The sequence below is a fragment of the Typha angustifolia genome, chromosome 1 (assembly GCF_048772165.1).
Source record: "Typha angustifolia cultivar Huaian chromosome 1, ASM4877216v1, whole genome shotgun sequence".
NCBI classification, from domain to species: Eukaryota; Viridiplantae; Streptophyta; class Magnoliopsida; order Poales; family Typhaceae; genus Typha; species Typha angustifolia.
The window spans coordinates 2,787,135-2,815,049 of NC_133239.1; the positions used below are offsets into that span (position 1 = coordinate 2,787,135).

The 27,915-nt window shown below is 36.1% G+C and overlaps 5 protein-coding genes and 1 non-coding gene across 8 annotated transcripts; 1 reads left to right on the plus strand and 5 right to left on the minus strand.

Annotated features, from left to right (window-relative positions):
- Positions 1 to 18: 18 nt before the first annotated feature.
- On the minus strand, positions 19 to 1,228 carry LOC140761438 (peroxiredoxin-2C-like). Its single transcript, XM_073098759.1, has 3 exons — positions 985 to 1,228; positions 743 to 822; positions 19 to 439 (listed from the first exon to the last, which is right to left on the minus strand). The coding sequence occupies exons 1-3, from the start codon at positions 1,137 to 1,139 to the stop codon at positions 186 to 188; spliced, it is 489 nt and encodes a 162-aa protein (XP_072954860.1). The 5' UTR covers positions 1,140 to 1,228; the 3' UTR covers positions 19 to 185.
- Positions 1,229 to 3,896: 2,668 nt separating this feature from the next.
- LOC140760875 (transcription factor bHLH133-like) lies at positions 3,897 to 6,581 on the minus strand. The gene is made up of 7 exons (XM_073097943.1): positions 6,117 to 6,581; positions 5,628 to 5,910; positions 5,379 to 5,450; positions 5,143 to 5,208; positions 4,864 to 4,929; positions 4,596 to 4,646; positions 3,897 to 4,444 (listed from the first exon to the last, which is right to left on the minus strand). The coding sequence occupies exons 1-7, from the start codon at positions 6,416 to 6,418 to the stop codon at positions 4,310 to 4,312; spliced, it is 975 nt and encodes a 324-aa protein (XP_072954044.1). The 5' UTR covers positions 6,419 to 6,581; the 3' UTR covers positions 3,897 to 4,309.
- A 4,204-nt stretch (positions 6,582 to 10,785) lies between these two features.
- On the minus strand, positions 10,786 to 10,866 carry TRNAS-CGA (transfer RNA serine (anticodon CGA)). Its single transcript has one exon. It is a non-coding gene; the product is annotated as a tRNA-Ser (tRNA).
- A 214-nt stretch (positions 10,867 to 11,080) lies between these two features.
- Positions 11,081 to 16,452, minus strand: LOC140762019 (probable beta-1,4-xylosyltransferase GT43E). Of its 3 annotated transcripts, XR_012104689.1 has the most exons (5): positions 16,255 to 16,447; positions 14,554 to 15,903; positions 12,775 to 13,012; positions 11,274 to 12,533; positions 11,081 to 11,184 (listed from the first exon to the last, which is right to left on the minus strand). XR_012104689.1 is itself a non-coding variant. In XM_073099629.1 (4 exons), the coding sequence occupies exons 2-4, from the start codon at positions 15,450 to 15,452 to the stop codon at positions 12,363 to 12,365; spliced, it is 1,308 nt and encodes a 435-aa protein (XP_072955730.1). In that variant the 5' UTR covers positions 15,453 to 15,903; positions 16,307 to 16,452; the 3' UTR covers positions 11,100 to 12,362. The 3 variants fall into 3 exon arrangements, 2 of the variants coding, with proteins under 2 accessions (XP_072955730.1, XP_072955724.1); XM_073099629.1 differs by having other exon boundaries at positions 11,100 to 12,533; positions 16,307 to 16,452; XM_073099623.1 differs by having other exon boundaries at positions 11,100 to 12,533.
- Positions 16,453 to 19,839: 3,387 nt separating this feature from the next.
- Positions 19,840 to 23,570, plus strand: LOC140767528 (auxin-responsive protein IAA19-like). The gene is made up of 5 exons (XM_073107473.1): positions 19,840 to 20,525; positions 21,191 to 21,420; positions 21,800 to 21,941; positions 22,468 to 22,529; positions 23,264 to 23,570. Exons 1-5 carry the CDS (start codon positions 20,035 to 20,037, stop codon positions 23,281 to 23,283), a joined length of 945 nt encoding a protein of 314 aa, XP_072963574.1. The 5' UTR covers positions 19,840 to 20,034; the 3' UTR covers positions 23,284 to 23,570.
- A 1,114-nt stretch (positions 23,571 to 24,684) lies between these two features.
- On the minus strand, positions 24,685 to 27,744 carry LOC140767256 (uncharacterized). Its single transcript, XM_073107107.1, has 4 exons — positions 27,291 to 27,744; positions 26,404 to 26,848; positions 25,975 to 26,090; positions 24,685 to 25,185 (listed from the first exon to the last, which is right to left on the minus strand). Exons 1-4 carry the CDS (start codon positions 27,628 to 27,630, stop codon positions 24,764 to 24,766), a joined length of 1,323 nt encoding a protein of 440 aa, XP_072963208.1. The 5' UTR covers positions 27,631 to 27,744; the 3' UTR covers positions 24,685 to 24,763.
- Positions 27,745 to 27,915: the final 171 nt, after the last annotated feature.

Consider the following 27,915-nt stretch of genomic DNA (forward strand, 5'->3'; position numbering starts at 1 on the left):
CTAGATCTTGCAGTGCTATAAGAAGATTAGAGACTCAGATGGATATGCAAAACACTCTTTTACCTTACATCCATGAAATTTCTTATTCAAAGAACAAGATACAGCCAACAGACATCAACTTAATTTTTGAAGAACAAGAACAACAAAAGCAGCATAAAGTTTAGTTCAAGAGATCAATGTTTTCTTCAAAGTGCCTTGAGGATCTCATCAGCCCCTGAGATGGTGAATGCGCCGCCCTCTTCGATATTCGCAACCTTGACATTAAGGTCAGCAGCAAGGAGCGCAAACCTGCGAGAACGAGTCCCCAGACCATTGCCAGAAAGATCAAGCTCAAGGCCAAGAGCATGGGTGTAGGTTCCTGAGCCATCAGCTAGGAATTTGACATGCTTGTTATCAGGGTATGTCTTTGCCCAAGCCTTCATGACAAAGGGGTCATTAACTGCAAAATTTTCAAACAAAATGGTTATAGGTAAATTACCACTTCAGTGATTTTATTGCAAGAATTAGTCATACAAATAGAAGATATAAAGATAGATTATGCAAGAAAGGGTAATCTGAATCAGGGAACACATTGCAGAACTACAGAAGATATTGCCTACTCTGGAAGACTTAACCAAACGACGAATTTAAAATTTTAAGATTTACTCATATATTAACTTTGGATCACATTGTGAATGTAGCCGAGTAGATGAGGTAATAGCCAGGAAAATTAAAGAAAAAAGAATGGCATCTGAGAATATACCACTGATAAGAAGGATCTCATCAACACCCTTGGACTTCAACTCCTCTGCATTCTCTATGAAGCTTGGCACATGCTGCATGCTTCACCAATTAAAAAAAAACAATCAAACTTTATTCCAAATAAGATCTCTCAAAGAAAGTATGAGAAACTAATAGCTTTCAGTCTATTCGCAAAATATTCATCTGAAGGACACTATGATGGAAATTAATCTGGATCAAAATAACAAGGTAAGACTAGAATGCCTGCAAGTGGGGGTGAAGGCCCCAGGAACTCCAAAAAGGATGGCCTTCTTGCCGGCGGCAAGGGCGTGGATAGACACTTCTTGCAGCTGATCATTCTCATCAAACCATGCCAGTTTGCCATCAGGAATTGAATCACCAACTGCAATCTGGGCCATTACTTGCTTCTCTGTTCTCTCTTGATATAGGATTTATTTCTCTAGAAGAAATGACACAATGAGTTAGTAGAAGCAGAGGAGACTACTATTTTATAGACCAAAAGGAGAAGATACAGTCCAGATTTGTGTCCTCCACTTGCTGGATATTCCAACAAAATGGAAACACATGTTTGATCTATGATGCTTTTCCAAAGTCAATGATCCACTTTTTGTTCATTCAACTTGTCCCGACCTTTGTCACTTGTCTTTGGTAGGATTTGCGAATTATATTTACTTTCCAAAGAAGAGGGATTACTAAAATCCTACTTTTAGTTGGTATTGGAGTTATGATTGCATTGTAGACTCAATGTAGAATATTACAAGTTATGTATAGCGTTAATGTTAGCAAAGTACGTAAGCAAATATGTAAGTATATTTATCTTTTAATCTCACAGTTTACCCCCAAGATGCTGGCACTTGCAAAGATTTCTCTATATGTTTATAAAATTTATCTTTGAGGAGGAAAAAAGCGGTTAAATATATTTTAGCTCATATAGCTTTTAAGAGTCATCAACCCATATTATTTTATTTAATACTTTTCCAACATGTATATATCTCTAAAATTAGTATCTACGTCTTGGGTCGTTTAAAACTAAGTTTCTTGCATGTATACATTAAAAATAAAATTTCATGAATACCCTCAAATCTAACTAATCATTAGAAATTTTAATCAATTTGACTAAAAATAAAAATAAAAGTACTCTTATTTTTTATTTTTACATATTCTTTTTAGTTAATGGTATTTATTTCTTTCATATTTTTAAGTATACAAAATTACAACTTATATCCAGTAAAAGAGCATTTATGCAGAAACTATGGCTTTTAAGTTTTAAAGGATGTGACACAAATATTATATTTCAAAATATATGTATAAAAATAAAAATAAAATCATTTCATTTTTGTTCTGAAATCTAACATCTATTTAAAAATAAAATAAATAATATATTCACAGTTTTAATCTCGTGCTTCCATCACACTGCAAATTAGAAAGTGAATAAAAGAAGAAAAAACCAACCAACGGTTGTAATCCAGTAGAAAGTTTATATACGGTAAAATAATTGTTTGAAATATAGTGAGAACAAGTCCAAGTAAGCAGCAGCGATGAACTATTTGACATATATATATCTATATATATAGATACAAACGAGGAGCCAATTAGGAAGTCTTCCAAATAGACTCGGTCGTACAAGATGCTAAATTTGACGTCGTAGTAGTAGTAGAGCAGTCCTTGGTCCACAAAACCAGCGAGATGCGTTCACGTTACAAGCCTACAACAACGCGAGCCACCGGGCAAGCGTACGTACTATTCATATTCAACCCTACATTCATTCTTATGCTATTTCCTTTTCCAACGAATAAGCGCCCTTGCATATTCAAACCTATATTCTCGATTATTTCTTTTTGCTACTACTTTTGCCTCATCTTTTTTCTTTTTTCTTTTTGGTTGAGTGGAGTGAGAATTTAATCGTATCCGCGTTGTTAGAATTCGAAACCAAAAATTGTCATGCAATATGAGTATTTTTAACTGACGGAGCACTTGACGAGGAAGAAGTAATAGAGTTATTCTTGATCCACGATTCTAATAGAAATTCAAACTAAAAACATCATCTCTTGATCTTAATTGTTATTAAAAAATTTTAAACTATTACAATTGTCATCGCGTTCTATTATATAGCATAAGTGTTTGGTTTTAACTTCTTCATAATTATCATTATGGTTAGTTTTTAACCGAATATTTTCAACAATCATTATTAATATTAACAAATATATATAAATAACTAAAAATATTATTCTTTCTTAAAGTTTAGAATGAAAAATATTTATCAACGATTTGTGTCTTCCATAGAAGAAGCTATTCTTCATTATATTATGATATAACCGTACTAGGTAAAATATTGGATATCCTTTAAATAATTTATGCAAAGACAAAATACTTTGATTTTAATAATAATTACTTAGATTTAACTAAGCATAATAATAATAATTTTAAATGAACAAAATGATTTCGGTGGCCATTATAATATTTTGAAGAATGTAGCGATAATTATTATATTTTAGAAGTTTTCAATGGCAACGATATAAAACTACTATTTTTTTATAGAATAATAAAAATAAGTTATACAGATTTAGTGCTAACTAAGTGTAAAGAGATACTGTCCAAGGGTATAATTTTTTGATTGTAGATATTAATTCCCCTTATAGGCTATATACTAAAGCAACGGTAGTCAATTAAGAATAAATAAAATAGAGAGACCGAGTCTCTACTAGTGAAAGAAAAGGTAACAAATAATTTGATTAAAAAAACAAATAACTAGAAGAAATACACACCAGAATATGAATCTCTCTTCTATTTTGATTATTATTATCACGGAAAAAAGACTAGATAAACTCAAGTTAATTAAGGGCTGAGAATACTTCTAATAACTTGTTTAGAATTGGTATATAGATTAAGTAACTGCAAGATATTACTATATATATACACACAATATATCAGACTCGAAATTTAGGCACAATCATGTATATATTCAGTTGATTCAAATGGATATGGGATTATAACTTCAATGAACTCTTGATCCAAGGAAGCAACAGTTGAGTAAACATAATTTAAAAAAAAAAAACTGAACCTCATTTTATTTAAAGCTACTGAAAAGATATATGACATTGGTCATAATAATAAGAAAACATGTATGAAATTTTCTAAGAGGGCAACACAATCACTAAATTAAACATCATTGATTTGAGAGAGAGAAAATATAAAGGACGAAGTTCAACAATAAGATGAAAGAAAGAACATTTTTTCAAAGAAACAAATAGAAGAAGAGATGAGTAGATATTACTTTCTTGGAAAAAGTAAAGCAAAAGATCCCCTGAAAGCTACTACAACATTCCTTTTCTTGATCAAAGTAGGCACAGCATCATCTCCCCCATCAGCTATTTTACATCTGATACAACTGAGATCCCTACAAGCACACAACAACTAAGAGAAAGAGTAAAGAGAGCAAAGAAACCTGTCTCTCTTTGAGCCCTCCATGTGGCTAGCTAGTCTTTATGTTCCTTGCCACCTTAGCCTTCCAGATGCCCTTTAACATTCTGAATCACCTATCTATACTATATAATACTAGTTGAGCTCTCTACTGAAACCCCTCACCAAAATTTGGAGTCCAGTAGTCAGCTCCATTATCACTTGCAACATTCATGGCGGAGGATACCGGCACCAAGCATAACCCTCTACTCCTCAAGTCCTTCTTCAGTTCATCATCAACTTCCTGCAGTAAAACACCAAATTATTCAATGAGCAATACCCAACATTTAAACACTTGCACAAGCTAGTCATCATATAGCTTAGAGAGATAGAGAGAGAGAGAAAAGAAGAAGAAGAAGGAGAAGAAGAAGCGGGAAAAATGAATAATTACATACGGGGAGCACAGTGTGGGTTGAGCTATTTCCCAAGTACGGCAAGCTGAGGGCCTGGAAGAAAGAAAGAAAGAATAATAGTGAAATGGGGAAGTGGGTAAAATCTTGCTGAAATATATGACAGCATGTACAAGACACCAACAACTAAAGGATGCTGCACTAAGCAACATCCACTGTCTACAACGCAGCAAACTTTTACTGCGTGCTCTTGAGCAGCCCCAAAACGATATGCTTCACCTCGGGAGCATAGAGAGAGAGAGAAGAGTTGGACCTCAATTTGACCCTGGAGGAATCTAATGTATCCAATGGCTTCTGATAAGACGGACGCCGTGTCAGTCTGCAAAAGTTGGCACATGTGAGATCTTTATTCATTTTGAAACTATAAATATATATATAAATCTATGGGCACTGTTTTTTTTCTCAGAAATAATCTACGGGCAGTGTAACTAGATAGGATTATATATAGATATGTGAACTATATTGATGGAGTTTTTTTATTTATTTGTATATTCTTTTTAATTAAGTTTAGGGGATAGCTATGGTTGTGTACCTTTCCAAATGGAGAAACTAGCTGATGAAGAGCTGCTATTCTATCTCCTAACTTCTCCTTCCTCACCTGAAACATTCAGTGATAAGACTTCATAATCTGAATGCCCAACATTTCCGCTCGAAATTATGAGAAATTAATGGGCATCGAAGTTATGGTACTCAAGAAAGGTACACATCAATTAATTAGAGAGAGAGAGAGAGAGAGAGGTATTGATTGAATAGACTATTGACTACTACCTTCATATGTGATTGTGCTGAGGAGCTTTGAACTCTAGCCTTCTTGAAAGCTGAACCAGTTGTACTATCGCACTATAGAAAGTCAACAAAAAAAAAATTTCAAGTTCATCAAGATGCATTTCATGAAAACTACCTACAAGTAGATCATACACATATAACTTGAAGAAAAATATGCAACAATGATATGAACAAAACTTTGTGAAACTTTAATAAGATGGATCTCTTGTTCCTCTCCTTCTTTTACAGTACCTCAGATGATTGCACATGCTTTCTCTCTGCGTTGCTATTTGATAAATCCATCAAGTTGCTGCTAGAACTTGCTGTAGCACAAGACCTAGTGGAGGAATTAGCTGATAGATCTTGGCTCCATGGAGATCTAGCTGTGGGGGTTTCTTCATTCTCTTGTTTTACATCAATCATATGATCAATAGTTGCTGATGGGTGTATTACATGATTCTCCCAATTGTCCATTCTTTTTGATTGGAAAGAAGTACTCAAACTGCATCTCTCCTCTTCCTCCACCAATCCACCCCTTCAAATCACACCACAAGCTACTCGTAAGTGCTTCCATAATTGATCATAAAGCAAGCATGCATGAGAGTACTTGAAGATCGATGCACTACGGGCTAGCTTAGTCAGTGTACAAGAGGTTGAAATATTATATCTAACACTATGAAAACTTGACTAAACAAATAGAAAAAGATATGAGAGAGAGAGAGAGAGGGAGAGAAGCATTACAGAAGCAGTTGGCTCCATGACACAGGTAGCACTTGTGAATCCGGCCATGGGATTGTTGGAAGAAAATTTGATGGCTGTGAGCTTTGAGGATACAGAGAAGAAGAAGAAGAAGAAGAAGAAGAAGAAGAAGAATAAGAAGAAGAAGAAGAAGAAGAAGAAGAAGAATAGTATGATGAAGAGAAGGGAGGTAGGGTTAGGGATGTTTCTTGGATTGGGAGGCTCAGATCATTCATGCTCCATAAACTAGGGTTTCTCCCTATCATTTGCTGCACATGAGAGCTCTCAAGAATTCCTCTATTCATTTGCCTCACAACTTTGGGATCTTTTTCTTTTTCTTTTTCTTTTTTGTTTCTTCTACTTCTTCATCTTCTTCTTCTTTTCTTTCTCCACTACTCTTTCTACCCTTTTCTATACCACTCCAATCAAGTACAGATGCCTAGCCTTCTGTTTGCTTCTAGCTGAAGGCTTGGTGTATTTTATTTGAGAGTTTAGGATCCTCTCCAGTGGTTGGATAAATACTGGAGAAACCCAATTCACATCATAGTTGTGTATGTGTATACATTTTTTTAATTGGGCCTCCAGAAATGTGTATACCATTATTTATTTATTTAGTTATTTTGATCCACTTGCTCTTTCCTTCCTCCTTTTTGGCAAAATTGGACAAGAAAGGGAAGGTTTGTGTTTTCTAACTAAAGGGATCGATGCTATTAGAATTAATTACTTCTCATAGTCATATATCTTTATAAATAACAAATCATGCTGGAGATCCTATTAATTACGTAAAGAAATTCTAAGCTAAACAAATATGATTATCCTTCTCTTTCTTCTCGATGAAGTCATGGAGATAGTAATCTTGCTTTGTTGCCCTTTCTTTCCACCAGCTTTCTTTAAGCAAAAAATTTATATGTTTCTTTACTTTCCTCTTTCTTCCTCCTTTTTCGAGCTTTTGCTTTATCATAAAGAAGGATAAAAGGAAGAGGCAGTGACCAGACAAAAAGCAATCGCATTAAGAAAGTCTTAATTCTTAATTTGAGTGGAAACTAGATCAGGGTTAGGGTTAGGGTTAGGGTTAGGTTACTGATAGCATTTTACTTTGTTCTTCTATTATTCACTTGATCAAATGAAATAGAAACAAATAATGAGGTATGAGTACTTCACCAAATTAAAACCGAATTATACATTGTCTTGCTAATAGTCAGGAAAATAGACCTCACTGCAATATCATATCTTTATTTTTTTAGTACACTTTTGCCTTGTCTGGTTGCAGGATAAATAGAGATAAATCTTCCTTTATTCTTAGAAAAAGAATTTAATAAGATGGCTGTGTCCACAGTCCTCTATTATTATTATAGTTTTAAAATTCTCGCGATAAATCCTATTTCTATCATATCTTTATTTTATTTTTTCTTATCTCGCAACTAAATGGCCTTTTTTTTTTATATATATATTACCAATCAATAGTAATTACAAAAAAAAGAAGAAGACCACATTGCTGGGTAAACAAAGAGGAAGACAACAATTTTCTTCACCTTTTCTCTCGTTTATCCGTGGAATTAATCAAATAGGATTCAATCTACGTCTGGGAGTCTGGGAGTTGTAGTTTTCAGTCCGTACGCTGCTTGAAATCTCTGTCGAGTGTATCTTGTCCGTTGCAAAGATGACTTTTCCCGTAGTTTACTCCTTTCCCTTTTAACTCCTACCTTGCAAAAGCTCCCGTCCCCCTTGTCTTCTTCTCTATCCATCATATTCCTCAACCCCTATATACATATACACACAACACACACACGCCTCTCTCTCTCCTCATATATACATATATAAATGTCTATCTCCATCTTATCCCTCGTTTAATCACAGTATTCATACAAAACTTCTAAAAACTCAATAACTGTCGCTAAAAGAACCATGGCTAGATAGTTAAAGAAAAAAGCTCATATTTTATGAGAGTTCGTCGAGTTGAAACCCAGCAGCATCGGTTTAGTTGAGACACCATGCACTTCTGTCAAAAATATATAACTATATTTTAAAATTACACGCCAGTATGGTTAATTCTTGAAAGAGTATTGTAGAATATTTATAATGCTTGCTATTTTGTTGATCTATTCTCTAGAAAGGAAAAAAGAAAAATGCTTTCCATTGATATATAAATAGACTACATCCCCACCCCACACAGGCACTATGAGAAGAAACCTGGGTCATTACTTTTGTTTTGCTCTTTATTTCTTCCCCCTACTTTGCCCTCTTAATCTTTAACTTTTCTTTTCTTTTCTTTTTTTGCATGTTCTTTATGTCAAAAGCTCTCATATTATTTAAAGTGTCATTGATCACTCTTTTCCATGTAGTGTCTCAAAACCAGAAGCACATCCTGAATGTGTGATCAGATGCTGCTCGGTGGTAAATAGCAAGAGAAAAAGAACACTAGAAAAGTATCTCGTAGATTAATAGCACTACACCCTTTCACATTTGGCAGAGAGGAAAAATAATTACGCCTAAACTCCTTGATCTACTATTAATCTTCACATAGACTTTCTTATTTATTTTTGTCACGTACTGACCCTCTTGATTATGTGAAATCTCCCAAATATCATTGATGTTAGTTGTCTGTTTGTTTTTTTGTTAACAAGATATTACGTTCTTGTCACGTCGTCAATTATATACTAGTTTACTCTTAATTTAGAGGAAATATATATATATATATATATAAATAAAATATTTGAATTAGGAGGCCCATATGAACTGGGCATTTCAAGAATCTAGTACTGTCCATTCTCTCTAAAGGAGCACATAATGCCATCCTTTTCACTGTTCATTGCATGCTTGTCCATTGTTTTCTTCAAATCATTATTCACCACCTAGTCCTCTTGAGTAATATTTAATATAAGCTTGTTAGTCTCCAATGAGTTAATCCTATTGACTTAACTTAATTATCTTCATACACACAACTTTGTCATCCTTTTTAGGTGTCAAATTGGGTGTCTCGATGAGTACTAAACTTGCTATATAATAATGGTCATCAAGCCCTTGTTTGTTGTGATCTTGCTTCTGCAATTGTATCTATTCTCATAAAAAATATTCATTATATCCAAGAGAAGATAAGGATGAAGTATGTAATGTCCCATGAACTAGATCACTCCCAACAGACCAAGTCATAATTGCCTCGATAATGATTAAAATAATCAAAAGGAAAATTGTTAATTATACCTAATGTTGCTTAAGATTTATTTACTTTTGTTTGTAAATATATATGTCCAAGATACATATGGCAATTTATATCAACCTGCATCTAAAGTTATCTAAGGAGTTGATAAGCAGTTCATTCCCATAAATTGTAGCATGTGTGTGCTCTTCTAAACGAGTACCAAAGAGAAAACCATGGCCATGAGAGTGATCCTGTTGTTGTATTGGGTTTTGCTTAGGGATAATTGTACTTAGATGTAGAACTATCACCTACTTTTATATACACCTCATAATATATTTTTTTTGATACATATAGACCCCTAAATGGATGATTAATTTATGTGTTAAAAGAAAAGTTTAAGAAGTATATATAGAAATAGATAATAATTCAAAAGTTCTAAGTGAAATTATTCATTTTACTTACTAAATAACTTACCTACATTGTTCAAAATACTACAATAGCACCTTACATCTTGACTATATTACAAGTAAATTCTCTCTTTTTGTTATTTATATTATATGGAGTCTGACTTCCAACAAAATCGAACTTAATTATGCCTCTAAAATATTAAGATTATATTAAAACACTAAAATTTACAAGATCAACGGATCTAAATCACCATCGTTTAATCTCAAATATCATATCAGCGAACGAAGACGAGGGGAATATAGAGAATAAGAAAAAAAAACTAATTAAAATATTCTATTTCTCATTCCATCTTTGGGAGCTAATTAATTTAACTTAACTCAGGATAAAGCTTAGTATTTGTCTAGCAAATAACAGGGTTATTTCTTAATACAGTCAAAATATAGGTTGTTTTTCGCAATTTCTTCCTCTTATTTTTTCAAACTCTGTCCTTGATATTTGACATCCACGTCGTACATGTCTGGATCTACAGTGATCGTGACGGAGTCACAGCTCTTTATGTCTTGTAGTATTTATTTATATCCTCTCTAAACTTAATACATTATATTACTTTGTGATATTATTTATATCCTTTTTTTTTTGGGTCACCAAAGTGATTTTCCCTTAAAAAATACACACAGAAATTGAAGTTGGGGATTGGAGATGGAATGAGTATATTATTAGGTCTCTTGGGATGAAGGGAGGTAGACAAGTTAATCGAATTATTATTGTGATCAACAAATCATTAGCCATTCACATGCATCATGTTGGCCATGGGCCTGCTTGTAGAAGTATATTATTGGTGATTAGCATTCATCTGGGAGATAATCTTATCTTGAAATATTTTGGTAGTACGTCCAACCAACCACCATGCAGGATATCACAATCACATCCAGAGAGGATTGGCTTTAAAGTTTAGATAGACTTTGCATAACAATGATTAAAACGAGAGGGCTTTACTTATAATATAGGGTCTTATTCGTAATTTTCGCTATAATAAGAGTGGGCTTTTTTTATAACATTGCCAGAATATAGGGTGTTATTCGTAATTCTCTCTATTAAAAAAGAACTAGAAATCTAACTAAAAGACGTCGACAGCAGGATTCGAACCTGCGCAGGCAAGCCCAACAGATTTCGAGTCTGTCTCCTTAACCACTCGGACATATCGACAGATATTGGAAGTTTTGTTAACTACTTGTTGCTCATCTAAAGAGAGAATTGACACAGTTGTAGCTAATTATTTGAGGACCCAATATGCTATTTGTCATCTCTCGGCGATAATTCTGGAGAGAAAGAAACAAGGGGTTTAGGGGAGGCCCCGAGAAGGAGCTTTCAGCGATGCAGGCAGGCAATGCTTATGCTTCTACCCCACCACATGCACTAGATTCTCGGATCAAGTTGTATTCACTGTAGTATCATGTTACAGTGATCATTTAATAGATAAAGTTGCATCTTAGATCATGTGACATACATGCCATGACTTCCGTCCTGAATCATTGAGAAAGATCAAATGGATGGATCCAAAAACACACACACAAAAAGAGGTTCAGAAGAACAAATTTACAACTCAGATTTACCAGGCATTTGAATCGTCAGTGATCTCATCTGGGAGACAGTTAAAAAACATTTCGCACTAGACACTGGAAACTTGTCATCATAAGTGTAGAGCGATATGCGAATCTTACAGCTTCATTTGTCCAGTGCTGTGCATGGAGACTTGGAGAGCTGATCACGCTTTGTGTTACCCACTTGCTAGCCAAACCCCCTGCCAGATATGTAAAAAGGAAAGAAGGAAATCACCAAGTACAGAACAATAATGTCGTCAGTCAGTAAGTAGTCACAATGAGAATACAACCAACAAAACACTTCAGAAAATAGATTCCTTAGTGATTTCGACGAAGCAAAACTTACCTAGAAATGAACTACATGCATAATTAAATTTGACAAAAGTATTATCCGATCACCTTTAGTCAACAGCTATAATGAGATGTGCATGGAAAGCCAGAGGAACAATCAATAGATGCTGTAAGCTAACGACTCGGTCAGAGATGATATGCTCCTTTCTCAAGAAGAGAAAAATATGATAGAAAAATAACTCAGAAATTATGTGCTTCAATATGAACAAGTTCTTCTCATGAGATTACAATAGTCATAATTTAGGCTGCCAAATATGCAATTATGTAAACCATTCAAGAGAAAGAAGAAAAGAGTATAACCCCTAACTTTATAGTGACGGCACTAAATGATCTTCTTTTGTTTCTCAAACCGGTAATTGCTTTCATCCCTAAATTTACGGAAACCTTCACAGCAATGAAATAAATACATGTAGGACAACATTCTCCAATAAGAGAAGGAGGATTAGGACCAAACAAAGAGTATAGCAGAAGGCATGTCAGAAAATGCGCTTTTCGGTTTCACTGCACTACACCAGTCAAAGCAGATCTTTCTGGGGATCGAAGCAGTCTCTAAGTAATACTAGGTAGCATTAGAGGCAAAACCATCATTTATAATCAGGTGCTTTAGCTTTATCTTCAGTCTTCCAATGTCCAATTGCATACTATCACAAGCAGAGAGCGAGATATAATTAGCTTTTACCCAGCAAGTCCTTTTTCCACAGTTCGTAGAAAAGGGATGGTGGGGGCACACATTAGGTGGAATAATGCCTATTATGTAAGAGGCACAACAACTTCTAAGCTCTTCTGCATCAACCAGCCTATAGGATGGTTAAGATCAGGAGATTCTAAATTTTGATGCCAGACCATTATCCTCGAGCAGTTGTCTGCTAAACCTTCCATCTGGCTCTCATCCTCAACAAGCTGTTGGATAAATCTGATTTCCTGCAGATACATCTCATATTAATATCTATTTTATCTTGAGCTGAATTATTACAAAGTATAAATTGTTTGTGTTTACCCTACAAAAAAGAAAACAAAATAATTTAAAAGATGGGAAGCTTTTCCTTAAGTTCCTACCTATGCAACTGCACAAGCTGTGGTAATGATGGGTTTCAGCAGTCATATATTATGTATATAAATTATTTGAGAAAGAAGTACTATGCGATCTTATTTGAAAACCTACCTTCCCACTGCCGCGTAGTCTGATGGCATCAAAATTGGGGCGATGCCATCTCAAAGGGTCCCAAAGAATAGTACTATTGAATGCAAAACCAGACAAGTCAGTGAGGAATCTACGAGGTACCCTACTCCTTTGATTTGTTTGCCATCCTATAACTTGACTGCCACTGCAAAGAGGACCTTCTAATAAAACTTTGTTTTTACTTCCAGAGAGCATTGCAACTGGCCATGTGCCAAAGCGCCTGCAATTTGGAGCAAACAAAGGGTCATGAGAAGCTAGAGAGGGAGCTGCAAGGAAAGAACACTATTAAGAGGATATTATAAACTCCCAGTTTATAAGGTCTCTTCCCAGAATCCCAGTAAAGCCTAGCCAGAAGTGCTTATAACATCTATCAAATCTTTGCCACAAAAAACATTTTAGCAGTTATGTCCTCATGGTGCATGTCATTACATCTTCACTAAGCAACATTTTATCAGAAGTATTAAACTATTTAGGTCTATGTCAAAAGAAAAACCTAAATGTTCAATCACGTTGCACTCAAAAAGTGCACCAAAGGAAGAACAATTTCAAAGAAATTAAACCTTTCCCAATCATTGCCTAGTTAGGAGTTCTACAAATAAAATTATGAAATCACTGTTTATTTGTTCATCAATCACATCATTCAATTTTACCAGAAGTTTGCAGAAAAGGTTTTCGTGCAACTCAGACTCATACAAAATTCATCAGCAATGCAGACATCTTTTAGTCAAGTATAAATGACCTCTAAAATATCAAAAGAACAAATACACTAGCACATTAAATCACAGACAACTTTTAATTGCCAAGATGGAAGGTGATTCAATTCGCCCACCTAGATGATTTTATGCATTATATGCAGATCAGGTAATTTACAGGAAAGCACAGAAACTGTTGCGGCTTAAGATGGCAAAAAAATGCTAGCAAAGAGGATGTTGGAAATACATGCTATGTATGTCAGTAGATAAAATGACCAACTAGAGAACCGAATGAGAGTTGTTTTGCACCACTAATATTGTTTATGGTTGCACTGGATTACAGAAAACTACTTCTCAAAGCTAATAACAACAATAATTTATCCATCTTCCATAAATGTTTCCTCCTTTCCCCATCTCATTGCTGTTGTGCGAGTAATATTTTGACTTAACAAAATAACTGAAAGATCACATATTCACACGTATATAACATTTTAGTTGCTACATTTCAAATTAATTTTCACATAAAACAAGCAACCGTTATGGTCAACTAGTAAGGCCAAGTAAACAACAGACAAACATAACGTTTACCCATATATTGACTCCACCTTGCTGAAAAGCATGCCTAGAAGTTCACAATATAGATAACTGCATATATTTCATTAGTAGGATTAATTCAGTATCTCTCTCAGGTCGGTAAACCTTGTGTAACCTACTCAAGCAGGTCAGGTAACCCCATCTAACCAATCAAGGATGACCTGAAGTTTGAACTAAATGAATGAGATGCCTAATGTCATGCTCAAATCACAGTCCCATGAGCTGAATTGGAATCACACAATATTAGTAGTGCATAACAGATAGAACGCCAACACACGCACACACAACATTTAAAACATTACTTTAGGTACAGTCAGACTGTTTCAAAACGGGGGCATCACATGCAGCTGAAGTTGAAAGATCTAGTAGCATGGAAATCAAGCCTAATTGATACAAGAATAAATTGATCTAAATTTCTAAATCACATCAGTAGTCTCACGTTAGATAAAACATCAGGCAGGAGAGAATTGACTACCTGATTTTCCTCATTTCTTCAAACAGGTCGACCAAGTGCATTTGATCATCATCAGCAAAGTACACTATACCATCAAGATGGTGCTTCTCAATGTGCGAAAGTGCAACATTTCTTTGGCAAGCCACATTCTTCTTTATGCCAGTCTGGTTATGCTCACAAATAAGATGTCTGTACATGACCCCAGTTGTCCTCAAAATTTGTGCTGTCTCCACAGACTGTGAAGACATCTCTACAACTATCCACAGAAGAGGAGATGGTACAAGTCGTAGCACATGGGCTAGGCGAGTTAGATAATATGCTTGAAATGGCCGAACATACGTTGGTGTCACAATTATTAGAAGCTTCCTTGCAATGAAATCTGAATCATTAGAAGTTTCATTAAAGGTTGGTTTACGGTATGAGGCATCAAGAGATTCATTTTTCACATTCAATATAGCAGCAGTGGTGTCATTGGTTTCTGGCTCAAACAATAAAACCTCCTCCTTCACCGAATAAGATTTCTGCTGAATACTATCAGCTGTTATATTCTCCTCTACAGTAAACCCCTCATGTTGGTATGCAATAATTTTGGAAATATCTATTGAGAAGAATGGCATGAAACCAATAAAAATTCCAAAAGTAAAGAAGATAACAAAATGGAACGAGACCTTCTTCCAGCTTATTCCTCTTGATTTTGACCTCTCTGGAGTCCGAGGATGTCTTTGCAACAATAGAACTGAGCAGTTAGCTTTGACTTTAGTATACAATGCGACCAAATTTAAGGAAATTAGAAACGAATTTAGCAATCCCCTGAAAGCGAAGTAGGTCCGAGAATAATACAACTTTGGGGAAGGTGAAGGGTCCATAAATTCTTCTCCTGCTCGCTGCATTGTTGCTGCACTTCTTCTAAGAGATGCCATTGTCTTACTTATAAGTAACACAAAGATTCCAACTGCTAATTCACTTCAGAACTTGCTCTAATTCCACATATGTGGCTACGAATAGAAATCCAGCTTTATCACAACAGTGTTAACTGTCAAAGAACCCAGTTGCAAAATATTGCAAAACAAGAAACTAATCCTTAACCAACATGTCTTCCAATCACCACATAACTCAGCCCTCCATCTCAGAGCATCAACTAATTGAATTCCAAACTGAATCAACTGCCTTGCCTCCTCTCTTAATTAGATAGCGCTTAGATCCATGGAGTCATATAAATCGTCCAGTGCCTCATCCTCGAGAGATTTGCATCTGCAACTGCTTAATATCGTCCTACAACTATGTACAAAGGGATGTAAATCTAAAAGGCTTATGGGCAACGCGACTGAATGATCCATTCCACTCCATTTTTCTTGCTCAGTCCACTCTAAACTGCAAAGCCAATTAACCCCAATCAGTTTAAAGCATGACCAGAAAAAAAAGAAAAAGGGTGTTGCAAAGAAAAATTCTTCTAAGGTGTCTCGGGACATTGAAAGTAAAAGGGATTTAGAATTACCAACGAGAACCAATCAAAGATAATTTCTTCAGACTTTAAAGAGAAGAAAAGAAGAAATCCAACAGAAGAATTAGCCCAGAAAAAGTGTTGTTAGTTCCAAATCACACAAGGATAACAAAAATACAAACTTTCCTTCGGATTCAAATGAAACACATCTCCACAAGCAAGACCCATATCGCGAAATCCGAAATATCATCAGAACAAAAAAGAAAGTGTAAAAGGATTACTTGACGATCTCTTCAAAAGAGTCAAATGGAGATCTGGCGCTTCGTTTCTTACTTGAACCTGCCGATCAACCATGGATGCGCTTCCTCATACCTGCTCCAGAACCCAATAAACTACAGAGAAAAAATATAAATAAAAATGGCGGCCCAGTCGTAGGGGTCGAGCCGAGAACGAGAGCGACGGAACGGTGTTCGTCTGACCTCTCCCACACTGGCGACGATGTATTAGCAGCACCGAATTCGTTCCTGGCCGTCCGATGGAGATGTGATGGATGATCTGCTCCATCGGTCACGGCATCCTTATCCTGGGATGCAACTCAATCCCTACCGACCAATACGAATCGAACGAACTCGATTCCTTACTGCTCCAAGAGTTATGATTAGTGGGCCCCAGGTTGGTGAGCTTAGTTGGGTATCTTTGGATTGGCTCGCGGTGCCACCCCCGCAAGACGCCACGTGTCCAGCTGGAGTGGGTTGGTTGAACGATAGCCGTTCATATAGGATTAACCTAGTCAAATCAACGGTAGTTAAGTAATCACATTAGTGGAGCCCATTTAAGGTTGGAATACTACTAATTTGCTTTGTTTGTTTCCTTTCTGTTGTTTAAAGGACAAGATCAATTAGTTAACAGCCATAATTACATAATTATTTTGTAATAATATTTTTTGTACGTCTACCCTTTAAAAATCTTTCATTTATTTATATTTCCATCGTATTCGCATATATTTATTTTATTATAGATATTCTATCAAGTTAACTAACCGTTAAAATTTCAATAATTCAGATAAAACAATATTCTTGTTCTAGATTTTATATATTTCCCTTAGTTACGAGTATTTTTATTTTTTTAATTAAGTTATTAAGATTTAATTTTATATTTATTGAAAAGTAAGCTTAAAGAAAACATATGTTTTACGTGTGTGTATATATATACAAAACATTTTGACTGAAGAAGTCTTTTTTACTTTTAATTTTAGTACGTCCCTCAATCAAAAGGGATCTAATTCATCTTAAATTTTTTTAAATTAATAAGCATTTTTATTTTACTTAGGAATAAAATATTAATTAGTTCAGTATTTTTATTAGGACTATAATAAATTAGACTCTATTTGATAATAAATTAAAAAAATAAAACAGAACTAGTTTAGTCAAAAAATCTATAATAATTCCAAAGTATCAATCAAAGATAAGGTTCCACTACCTAGGAAGGAATAGAAAGACTTGGACTTGACAATGAAAATATACCAACAAAATCAAACCTCCAACCAGACAAGAAGCACAAAGCTGTTGAACGCTAGCCAACTTATTGGTATTATTACCAATAAGATTCAGGTGCACCGCTTAATATGTATCTTATGTGATCTCTTATATAGTTGATTTTGAGAATACCGTTGCAACCAAAAATATAATTTTTTAAAGCAAAGACGTGGGGGGTATAAAAGCCTGTGATATATATATATCTTTTAAGCATTAAGAAAAAAGAATACACGGATTCTTGTGGCACGTGTGCACACTAGTAACTAGTTGCAATTAAGGAGGGGGGGCGCATAGAAATTTTGGGTACTTGTGCAAAGGTTTGCAGGAGAAACACGCAGCATGTTGGAAATTGTTCTTTTGCAGCATGTTGGAAAAGCTACTGGTAATATGTCTGTAGCCAGGCCACCTTTTAATGCACATACAAAAATACAAATTAACAGGAGATAAATATCTTTATTTCATATTTATTTGATTCGAAACACAAATAAATCCTTAAAATTTGTCAATTATTTTTATATTAAACAAGTATTTGCCCATTATTTATTTTGTTCATAGGAACGGGTACACCTAATTCTTTATGTGGGGCCCACACTAAATGTTTTCTAATTGTCCTGTCTAATTCTATAGAAAAAAAAATACTTAATTACAATGTCTATTAATATTATGTAAGTCAGTCAGTAACTTTGGCCCCCCTGCCTAAAAATTCTGGCTCTGCCTATTAATATAATTAGGAAAATAGAGAAGCTTCGCACCTAATCAACGAAAGTTGTTCTTAAAAATAGGTGAACCGATTAAGACAAACAGGAAAAGGAGTTGAAAAACATTAATATTGTCAAACGGCCCCGGTGAATTGACCTGGGGTCGAGAGTCACGGACAAGTGTTGACTTACGCCCCACGACAAACGGGTTCGGTGCCTTGTCGGGCTTAAATCCATTCTCCTAATGATATTGCTTTGCGAAAAGCAAAACCAAACCAAACCAAACTAAAACTACTCCACAATAGCACAAGCCTTTATCTCAAGGCAACTTTACATTTCGCAACCTATCTCTTCATGAATTTACGATTTACACTACAGATATTGATTTCTTTTACCCGTCTCTCTTTAAGATACACTTTTGTTAGGGAGTATTTTTATGAGAATCATAAAAGGAGAGGGTGTAAAGTGAAAATTGTAGTGTCATTAATGAAGGTTAACGTTTGAACCATTGGAGGCTTTATATATATCGAGGAATGGGAATAGGAAAAGGGGCAGGTTGGGTGGGGTTTCAGGCAGTGGAGTCTTGGTGTTTCTTGGAAAAGAACATAGGAGGAATGGACTGACATTGATGGCACCGGCGAGGTCGGTAGCACGCATGCATGGGCACGGATGGCCATCGACGACCGATCTGAGGCGTGGGATGGGTGGTTTCGAGCACGATAATAATGACGGATGATGCCGGCATCGATCGGCATGGGGGGGGGGGGTGTGAGATCGATGTATGAGGACGACGACCGGGAAAGCTGCGGTTATTGCAGACTTTAATTGACTTGCATATATCTCAATAAGATGCAGGAGGAGAAGATGAGAAATTTATAATTTATGCCCTATATTTTATTATTATTATTATTTTAATTGCGTTAATAAATGTAGAACTAATTACCTCTCGAGTACTTTAACCACACGAGCATTGCTGTGCGCATTGAAGGGGAGATCTCGTTACATCAAATTACTTCTCTACCCCTAATAAATGGGATCAGTCACCTGTCTGTGAGAGATTTTTTTTTTGGAGAAACTTACATTTCACACCCTATACTATTATAAATTTAGGTTTTGTCCTAAAAGAATATGCTAAGTTAATTATGGGTAACGGTTAGCCCTCGCCCTCATCCGTGGAAGATATTTTGAAATAAAATATCAAGTGCAGTTCCTGAGTCCGGACAAAATACTCATTCTCGTAATAAAGCCCGAACCGTAGGTTTCAAAATGCAAATACGAAAAAGGAGGGCTTGGATTGTAAGTTTACCAAAATGTGGGGGGTGAAGTGTAATCCTGCCATTCTTTTAATGACAAGAATACGAAAAGTGATCAGGGTGAGAGAGTTATCTGCAACGCTGTCGGAGAACTTTCAGTCACTTGTCGGTGTGTCTGCCCCAAAAAGAGTACGTCTTTCCCATCACGAACAAAGTTTAATATTAAACAAAGCACCCTCTCTTTTCGGCTAATCCTCTCTGATAACTATCTGTTTAATGCTAATAGTAAGCAGGATTAGTGGTTTTATTTGCAAAAGAGGTTGAGATAATTTTATAAATTAGACTTTTTTGCTAACCTTTATTGCACTTTAATCCTTTTGCTCAACATAATCTTCTCCTGGATTCTTTGTTTCTCTCTCTCTCTCTCCCTTCACTCTCCACTCTCCACTCCCCTTTCTTCCCACTCTGTTAAAAAGTGAGAATATAGATCACAGACACCACCCAAAACCTCCATTACTGCGCTCCACGAAGCTTCTTCCTCTTCCCCTCCACTTAGAAACCAAACACTAGTTCTGATGACGCCACCACTAGAGCACGATTACATAGGCCTGGCAGAGACATCCGCCATGGAGAACTCGACCAAGATCTCCTCCTCCTCCTCCTCCTCCTCCTCCTCGACTGTGTCAAACTCTGAGGACAACGGCAAGCTCGTTGGTCATCTCAATCTCAAGGAAACGGAGCTAAGACTCGGGCTCCCCGGTTCTGAGTTTCCCGAGAGAGGGGAAGGGGTCGGTCTCACTCTTGGGCTCCCCAAAAGCTTCGGTTCTGGGGCGAAGAGGGGGTTTTCTGATGCTATTGATGGATCCACGAAGTGGGTTTTCTCCGGAGGAGGGGGATCGGAGGTGGGTTTGGGGAAAGGTGGGATTTTGTTCTCGCCTAGAGGAGAAAATGGAAGTGGGAAGCTCCCCGTGGCGTCGCCGGCGAAGGATCTCGGTGGGGTGGGAAAGGCTACGGGCCAGGAAAATAAGGGAAAAGTTGGTTCTGGTGTAGCTGCGCCTGCTGCGAAGTATGTTCGAGTTTCTTTTGGCTTGCTTTAAATTTTATCTCGATGCTAGTTCTTGCTATTAATCCCATTAGATTACTGAAATTTTTCCTGGTTTACATTTTTTTATGAATACTAGTGTGAAAGTTTTGTGTAACTGATGTCTTCAATCTTTGCTCATCGCGTTCTGTTTTCATCTCTAAATGTTAGTTGATGTTACCTCATTTGTTCAATCAACTGCTGGTTGCTTTCTTGTTCAGTTATGTGCTAATGTAATAAGCAGTTCATTCATTGTTGTTGTTGGAAAAGAGGAATTAGATAACTCTTCTTTTTCATCATAACTTTAATTCATATAGGTTTATTACCATAGTCTGTCCTCGAGTAATCTTACTCTTTTACATAACTTCTATTATCCATCGTTTAGGTGATTTGAGTTGCATTTTCCTTATAACATGGCATTTAATCTGCTAAGCTTGAAAGTTCTACCGATATTCTCTTTTATATTGTTTAGATTTATCATATCTATCTTTTCTACTGAAGTTTTCTGCCCTGGAGAAAACCTTCAGTACTGGTGTCACTGTTAGCCTCTTTAAGCTTGCATAGTTCATGAAGACTGTGGTTATTTCTGTAAGAGTCTTGCAGCAGTACACATGTTTTGTCAGGAGATTAAGCAAAATTATATATGATAGGGCACAGGTTGTAGGTTGGCCACCCATCCGGAGTTACCGAAAGAATACGATGGCTTCAAACTCCTCCAAAAACAAAGAAGATGATGAAGGGAAACAAGAGGTGGGATGTCTATATATTAAAGTCAGCATGGATGGGGCACCATATCTTAGAAAAGTGGATCTTAAAACCTACTCTAACTACAAGGAGCTTTCACTTGCTCTTGAGAAGATGTTCAGCTGCTTTATCATCGGTGAGCTCCAATAGATTTATATTTTCATTTTATTAGCTGGTTTTTGGTATGGTAGGACATTTTTCAGTTTTTCTGTCTCTGTTATCTAATGTGATGAGGTGTGAAGGTGTGACATTTTAACCGAAGATGGATCTCTGACCAACTCATTAGTTTTACTGCTGCCTGCTTAGGAGTACTTGATTATTCTGTTAATTCTGCAGACATAGAAAGTGATCACACTAGGACCTCTTATCTGGTTCTTTTGCGTCTCCCAGAAGAGGTTCTCTTTTGTTTTTTTTCCCTTCTGTGTGGAGGTTGACAAGCAACCAATAAAAGACGTTTTATTGCTTTTGAGATTGTCTTTCTGCAAAAAGAGCTCTCTTTAATTTGCACATTTCAGGCCAATGCAGTTCAAATGAAGTATCAAGCAGAGAGAGGATTAGTGAGAGTCGAATGATTGATACTCTTCAAAGATCTGAGTATGTTCTTACTTATGAAGACAAGGATGGTGACTGGATGCTTGTTGGTGATGTTCCATGGGAGTGAGTATTATAACTTTTGTACTTTTTTATTGACTTCATATGGTGAAGGTACAATTGTAGCTAAGAAGAAGCTATAGTTATAATGAATGGAACACATCATTTATAGACAAGACTTGGCATCGACAAAGATCTATGTTATTTGAAAAATAGGTTCTACTAGAATAATGTATGGAAGGATTACTCTTGCAACCTCATTTCCTTATCGACTCCCCAACAAAGATATACAGCTTTCAAAAATAAGTCTGACAAGAATAAGTTTAGATTAATAACTTATGAAAAGACCTTCTTTCATACATATCCTCCATATTTCAACATATTACTTGTGCACCAAATCAAGGTGTTCACTTAATGGATGAGATCTTTTAAATTTATAAACAACATTTACTTTTTATAACTGTAAGTTACATTTTCATGCTTCTCCTAAAAAAGATTTGTAACTTGTTTTTTATTTTCTTAGTGATAAATTATTCTTATCACTTGTATACAAAATTATTTCTGATATTCTTATTTATGCTTGCAACTGCAGTATGTTCATCATTTCATGTCAGAAGTTGAGAATCATGAAGGGTTCAGATGCAACTGGAAATGGTATGGACATAGTATCTATATCTATCTGTATGATGTTCTACTTGTATTCATTCTTATTGATCTCTGGGTGCTTCATTGTTTTGTTGATTTGTTTCTCAGTCATGCATCATCTGTTTTTCATCATGTCTGAGATCTTACACATATTACTTCTTCCAAAGAACCCTATCAACTAACTATTGACACTTTGAATTTAAAAAGCTATTATATAACCATTGTCTTTCATACTTAAAGTCTTGTCAGTGTGTAATCTCATCATTCACGTCATTGTATTTGTAGCAATGGCAAAGTAGCGATTGTAATATATGACATGATGTTAAGTGACAAAAAACTGAATTTCATTATTCTTCCTTGATATAATGAAATGAGCACAATTTACAAATTCTTTTTATCTTTTGGCATCATTCTTCATATAAAGTTTCCTTGTTATATGTGCTATTTCAAACTTTATTCATCCTGGTTCCTGTATGGTCACAGTGATTGATAGGTTCTAAGCAAATAACTCTCAACTTGATCATGTGACTTGTCGCAATTTATCAATGAAACTTAGCATTCTGCCAAAACAAAAAGGGATACTTACAGCACGCTGATCGGGACTTTAAGCACTCTCCAAAAAGAGTAAATGATTGACTGCATCATCTCTTCAAAAAGAGACCGGTCCCGGATGACAAGACCTTATTATATTAGTATATTGATCATATCATGCTTACTGTGGTGCAACTATTTTTTCTGTGCAGCCCCTCGGGCCTTGGAGTAATTGAGACAGTAACGAGCAGCACTTGTAAGCCATAGATGAAAGTGCATACAAATCAAAAGGATGCTGATGTTCTTGAAGAGGAAGATGCAAGGTTTATTTCTCATGGTTAATTATGTATCAAGTAAACTTATGGTGAACTTCTGAGACATCTCTAGAGTTGTTTAGTTTAAACTGTGTCATTAAGTCACTGTATCTTTCTCATGTATTGTTGTCACTTTTGATGACCCCTATGTAGTTACTACTACTATTCAAGCACTATATAATCATCTCAGCTTGTTTGACCTCTATCGATTCAGAGTTGGATCAACTGATCATGACACAAGTCAACTGATACCTTTAGGTGGTCTGGAAATTGGTTGCCGTCTGGATTGTGGTTGCAGTGTTATCATTACCTTGTTGACTACTCTGATTTGCATTTATCCTTTGATGAGTTCCGATGGCTCCTCCTGGGAGATTTGCTTGAGAATTATTTGTTTTTAGAGAAGTAGTTTGGTTGGCGCTGAAAGAATAAGATGCGTCACCCTACGATCTATTGTTGCTCTGTTCTCTATCTGATCACAAGGGCAAGCTCAAATTTTGAAACCTTTTTGTTCTTTCCCTTCTCTCTATAGCGAAGATAGTAGGAAGGGATTTTCTCTGTCTATATTACGGTTCCATTCGATCTTTTAAAAAAGGAAGCAATCTGATTTAATTTCTTAACGTTCAAGCTTGATAAAATCATTGGGCTCCCTGCAGTGGTTATTGATGCCGTTTCTACCTGAATATTACGAATAGTTGCAGGGTAAAAGAAAAATTAAGATAGAGATAAAGGCGAGACTCATCAGGGGATAAAGGAAGGATAAAGTATACAAATGATCAAATTAATTTTATTGTCTTTTTTTAAGATTAATATAAATAGACATTTGTAATTTTGTTTTATGATTATTATATTGTTTCCTTAAGATTATTTTTTTAAGAATTCTTGTCCAAAAAATAATTTGACTGAATTCATTATAATTTACACAAACACTATCACAAATAACATCATAATATATAAATATATTAAAGTCTTATAGTATTATAATAGTTAACATAAATGGCCTTCCAAATATGACACAATACATGACCTGCCAAAATTGGATGACTCACTTGATTAGCCGAGCTTTTTTTATCCCACCTAAATATTGAGATAAGAAAAAGAAAAAGGTGATAAATGCATTTATCATATTTCTGTTATCTCAGCTAGTTAAGACCGGTTTGGCAGCAGCACTATTCTACGACAAAAAGGGTTTATCCCAGAAGAACCATTTATTCTAAGACAACCGAACAGCCCTAAAGATCAGTCCTAACAATGGAGACATCCAACTACATGCATAAGAGCATAGTTCTCAACCATAAAATGTAACCAGAAAAACAAAAAGATGAAACAAATGTTAGATTTCAATACGCCAAAAAAGATAGTGCAACAAAAGTCACCTTGAAAATTTTTCTTCTAGTATACCTAAGAGTTTGAGACAGATATCTGAACATAGACCATCTGTGTATAACCATTGAAAACTGATGTTTCTAATCTTCCTAGCCCAAGCCTTTGAAATGACCGATATCGACCATCTTCAATTATCGGATCTGGCGAACGGGCAGGATCATATCTGGTTTGATGAGTTAGTGAGGGGCCTGCTACTGGAGGGAGCTCCCAGTATATATCCAACACTGACTCCAGAAATCTACTATTCTTGAAATGGTCTGTGTATGAAATTGCTATATTACTGTGGTTAAAATCATCACGCATGTATCCTCTAACACCCCACCAACCATCGCCCTTCCCGCATAATTCATCTATGTCCACAGCTTTCTCCCACATCTTTTTCCTTTTGGATCTTATTCTTGCCTCATCACTATCTGTAAAACAGCTGTGTCCACCACCTACAGCAGAAAAATGAAAATGAAACATCTTGAAGGTCAAGTTAGCGAGATATGTAATTACAATCCACTGCCACAGGAAAGATAAAGATGCATAAATATTTGTCCTATCAAAGGAGTCGACACAAACAATAGCAAAAAAACACTGAACATAATGTGCAGTGCAGAGAACACAGAGATAAGTGTTTAATCACAACAGTCAACCAAGCAAGAGTAAGAGAACAAAGTGTAGATTGTTCAATATTAATTAGCTACCATAATTAACTAAGACGTCATATTTGAAATTTTCTGTAATCCTTTTGTCACCTTATACAAAGTTGTAATGGTTCATTAGGAGATTAAAAGGGAAAATAATCTTCATTCATCAGGAGATAATAGCAAAAATGACCACCTTTCTATGATCTAAGGATATTAAGGTGTAATGACATGAAGCAAAATCTTGGCTGAAAAACAATGCTTGAAGTACATAATAATTAGAAGTTCATCTTAGATTTCTTAGATCCAACTTTCAATGAAAGGATAAGGATAACATAAACAGAGGTTGCGGTGCCAAGGCTGTTTATGCATTGAAACAAGATTTTAGACAGTTAAGAAACCAAAAGGCACTAAGCTATTCCACAGCTACAGCACGAGCCCATAAGAATCAGAAAATTGCATACTAAGCTATTTTAGTTCGATCACTTTAACATTATTATGACACTAAAAGCATGCCAATATGAAGGTGTCATGCATGAAAATGCACATATAGGAATAGATGCATCATAAAACCGAAGTAAACACACAGGAACATACCTCTAATGTACGGCTGGTCGCATATCTGCCTTAAGGAATAATGATCACCAGTTCCAGTGTCGTAGTTATCCTCAAATATGAGATTGTGAAATCCAGCTTTCAGTGCTTGCTGCAACCTATTACACATGCAAGCAAAGTGCACAACTTAAAAACACACCCCATTATAGCTATAAAAAGATTATAAGTAATGTCAGTTAACTGCATGGCTCATGCACATACAAGAGTCATACTAGAATTTGTCAGTGACAAGATTATGGCACATTGGCACCTCATGGAAACTATTTGTATACATCACCAAATAAAAGAAAATTAAGGGATCACTAGAGAAAAGGCGAAGTTCAACAAAAATAGAATTAATGATGGAAGAGTGACACTGGTACAATGTGGAAGCGTCATATTTTTGCCTAAGATAGGGTGCGACAAAATTACCTTTTCAACTCATTTTGGTGGTCATCAAAGAATACAACAACCCGACTAAAATCTGAAATTCCATGCTTCTTCATAACTTTCCCCCAATCAACACTACCAAAATCAACAAAGTCCTTCCCGGTGAAATAAGTGCAGTTCTGATCAACATACGCCGGCCCCTTCTTCAGATACTTCTCCGGGTGGCGTGGTGACAGAGAAATAATCCTCGTCTCTGGCATAGCCTGTCGTAAAACCCAGGTCGAATGCCCCTTAAAAGCACCACTCTCTATTATCAGATCAGGCTTCAGCCACCGGGTCATGAACCAGAGCCCGAAACTGTGGTCAAATCCCATCCCATACATGTTGTTCTTAATTGGACGATTCTCATATATTGGTACAAACTCCTCCAAGCCCATGAGCAGATCCTTCGTAGTCCACTCTACTGTTTTCCCATGTTTCGATCTGCCTTTAGCCAAGAACAAGAATTGAGAGACTATGACAATAGAAAAGACTCGTACATCACATCACTTGAACTGCCGAGCACCATACTCTCATGAACAAACTACAATTAGGTAATGGCAGCATATCATGGCATTATAAGCATCACTATTGGGAATATGGCAAGGGAGAATACTAGATTCAAAGAAACAAGCTATTAAAAATGGGAAAACGAAGAAAAACCCAATGAAACCCTAACTTTGAGCAAGAACTCGTTAGAAGCAACCGCTAAGAATCCAAGAATGCAGCCATGAATCAAAAGAGAAATGCCAAGATTTCATAAATTCCCCCATTGTCTCCGCCAATTAAAAAGAAACCCCAAACGAGAAGACAAGAAAAAACACCACAAAAATCCGAACTTTAAAACTCCAATCACCAATCGAATTAAACGGAGATTCGTAGCAACTTACACCAAGGCACGCCGAGAGAACCGAAATCGGATGCGAGGCCCTCGAGATTTCTGGTGAAGAGGGCGTTGCGGGAGAGAGAGTCGTAGGGGGAGACGCAGACGACGGGGCTAGAACGGAAGAAGAAGAACGCAAGAACAGAGAGGAGGACTAGGACCGAGAAGGCGACAGCGAGGAAACGGCTGGAAGAGGCGACGAGACGAGTGTACTTGGCGAAGATCTGGGAGGTGAGACACGCGTGCTTCCGAGTCTTCGACTCGTCGCCGACGACCTCCTCCTCGTCGTCCTCATCCTCCTCCGGGCTGGGAGCTGATCTCCGAGAGGAGAGAACGCTTTCTTGCATCGACTCGTCGACTTCCTCGATTCGATCGCGCCACTTGCTCTCCGGTGATCGCTGTGGAGGGTGTAGTGTGGACTGTGGTTCTTGCTTGCTTTAATTACGAGGTCTTAACTGCAAAAGACTCTCTCTCTCTCTCTCTCTCTCTCTCTCTATATATATATATATATATATTCATTTCCCCTCCTTTTTTTTTCTATTAAGAAAGTACCAAATAATTTATAAGATAATTCTATTTCAAAATCACATTAGTAAATACATACCCAACTCCATAACTTTTTATGCACTTAT

Excerpts from the sequence above, each read along its gene's own strand:
- LOC140761438 (XM_073098759.1), bottom strand. The coding sequence starts at position 1,139 with ATGGCCCAGATTGCAGTTGGTGATTCAATTCCTGATGGCAAACTGGCA. Across the intron at positions 823-984 it reads GCCTTCACCCCCACTTGCAG|CATGCAGCATGTGCCAAGCT; the intron begins GCATTCTAGTCT and ends TAATTGGTGAAG. Across the intron at positions 440-742 it reads TGAGATCCTTCTTATCAGTG|TTAATGACCCCTTTGTCATG; the intron begins GTATATTCTCAG and ends AAAATTTTGCAG.
- LOC140760875 (XM_073097943.1), bottom strand. The coding sequence starts at position 6,418 with ATGAATAGAGGAATTCTTGAGAGCTCTCATGTGCAGCAAATGATAGGG. Across the intron at positions 5,911-6,116 it reads TCATGGAGCCAACTGCTTCT|GGGTGGATTGGTGGAGGAAG; the intron begins GTAATGCTTCTC and ends TGTGATTTGAAG. Across the intron at positions 5,451-5,627 it reads AGCATGTGCAATCATCTGAG|TGCGATAGTACAACTGGTTC; the intron begins GTACTGTAAAAG and ends GACTTTCTATAG.
- LOC140762019 (XM_073099629.1), bottom strand. The coding sequence starts at position 15,452 with ATGGCATCTCTTAGAAGAAGTGCAGCAACAATGCAGCGAGCAGGAGAA. Across the intron at positions 13,013-14,553 it reads GAAGAAATGAGGAAAATCAG|GCGCTTTGGCACATGGCCAG; the intron begins GTAGTCAATTCT and ends TCCAAATTGCAG. Across the intron at positions 12,534-12,774 it reads GACTACGCGGCAGTGGGAAG|GAAATCAGATTTATCCAACA; the intron begins GTAGGTTTTCAA and ends ATGTATCTGCAG.
- LOC140767528 (XM_073107473.1), top strand. The coding sequence starts at position 20,035 with ATGACGCCACCACTAGAGCACGATTACATAGGCCTGGCAGAGACATCC. Across the intron at positions 20,526-21,190 it reads GTAGCTGCGCCTGCTGCGAA|GGCACAGGTTGTAGGTTGGC; the intron begins GTATGTTCGAGT and ends TATATATGATAG. Across the intron at positions 22,530-23,263 it reads TTCAGATGCAACTGGAAATG|CCCCTCGGGCCTTGGAGTAA; the intron begins GTATGGACATAG and ends TTTTCTGTGCAG.
- LOC140767256 (XM_073107107.1), bottom strand. The coding sequence starts at position 27,630 with ATGCAAGAAAGCGTTCTCTCCTCTCGGAGATCAGCTCCCAGCCCGGAG. Across the intron at positions 26,091-26,403 it reads CACCAAAATGAGTTGAAAAG|GTTGCAGCAAGCACTGAAAG; the intron begins GTAATTTTGTCG and ends CATGTGTAATAG. Across the intron at positions 25,186-25,974 it reads CGACCAGCCGTACATTAGAG|GTGGTGGACACAGCTGTTTT; the intron begins GTATGTTCCTGT and ends TTTCTGCTGTAG.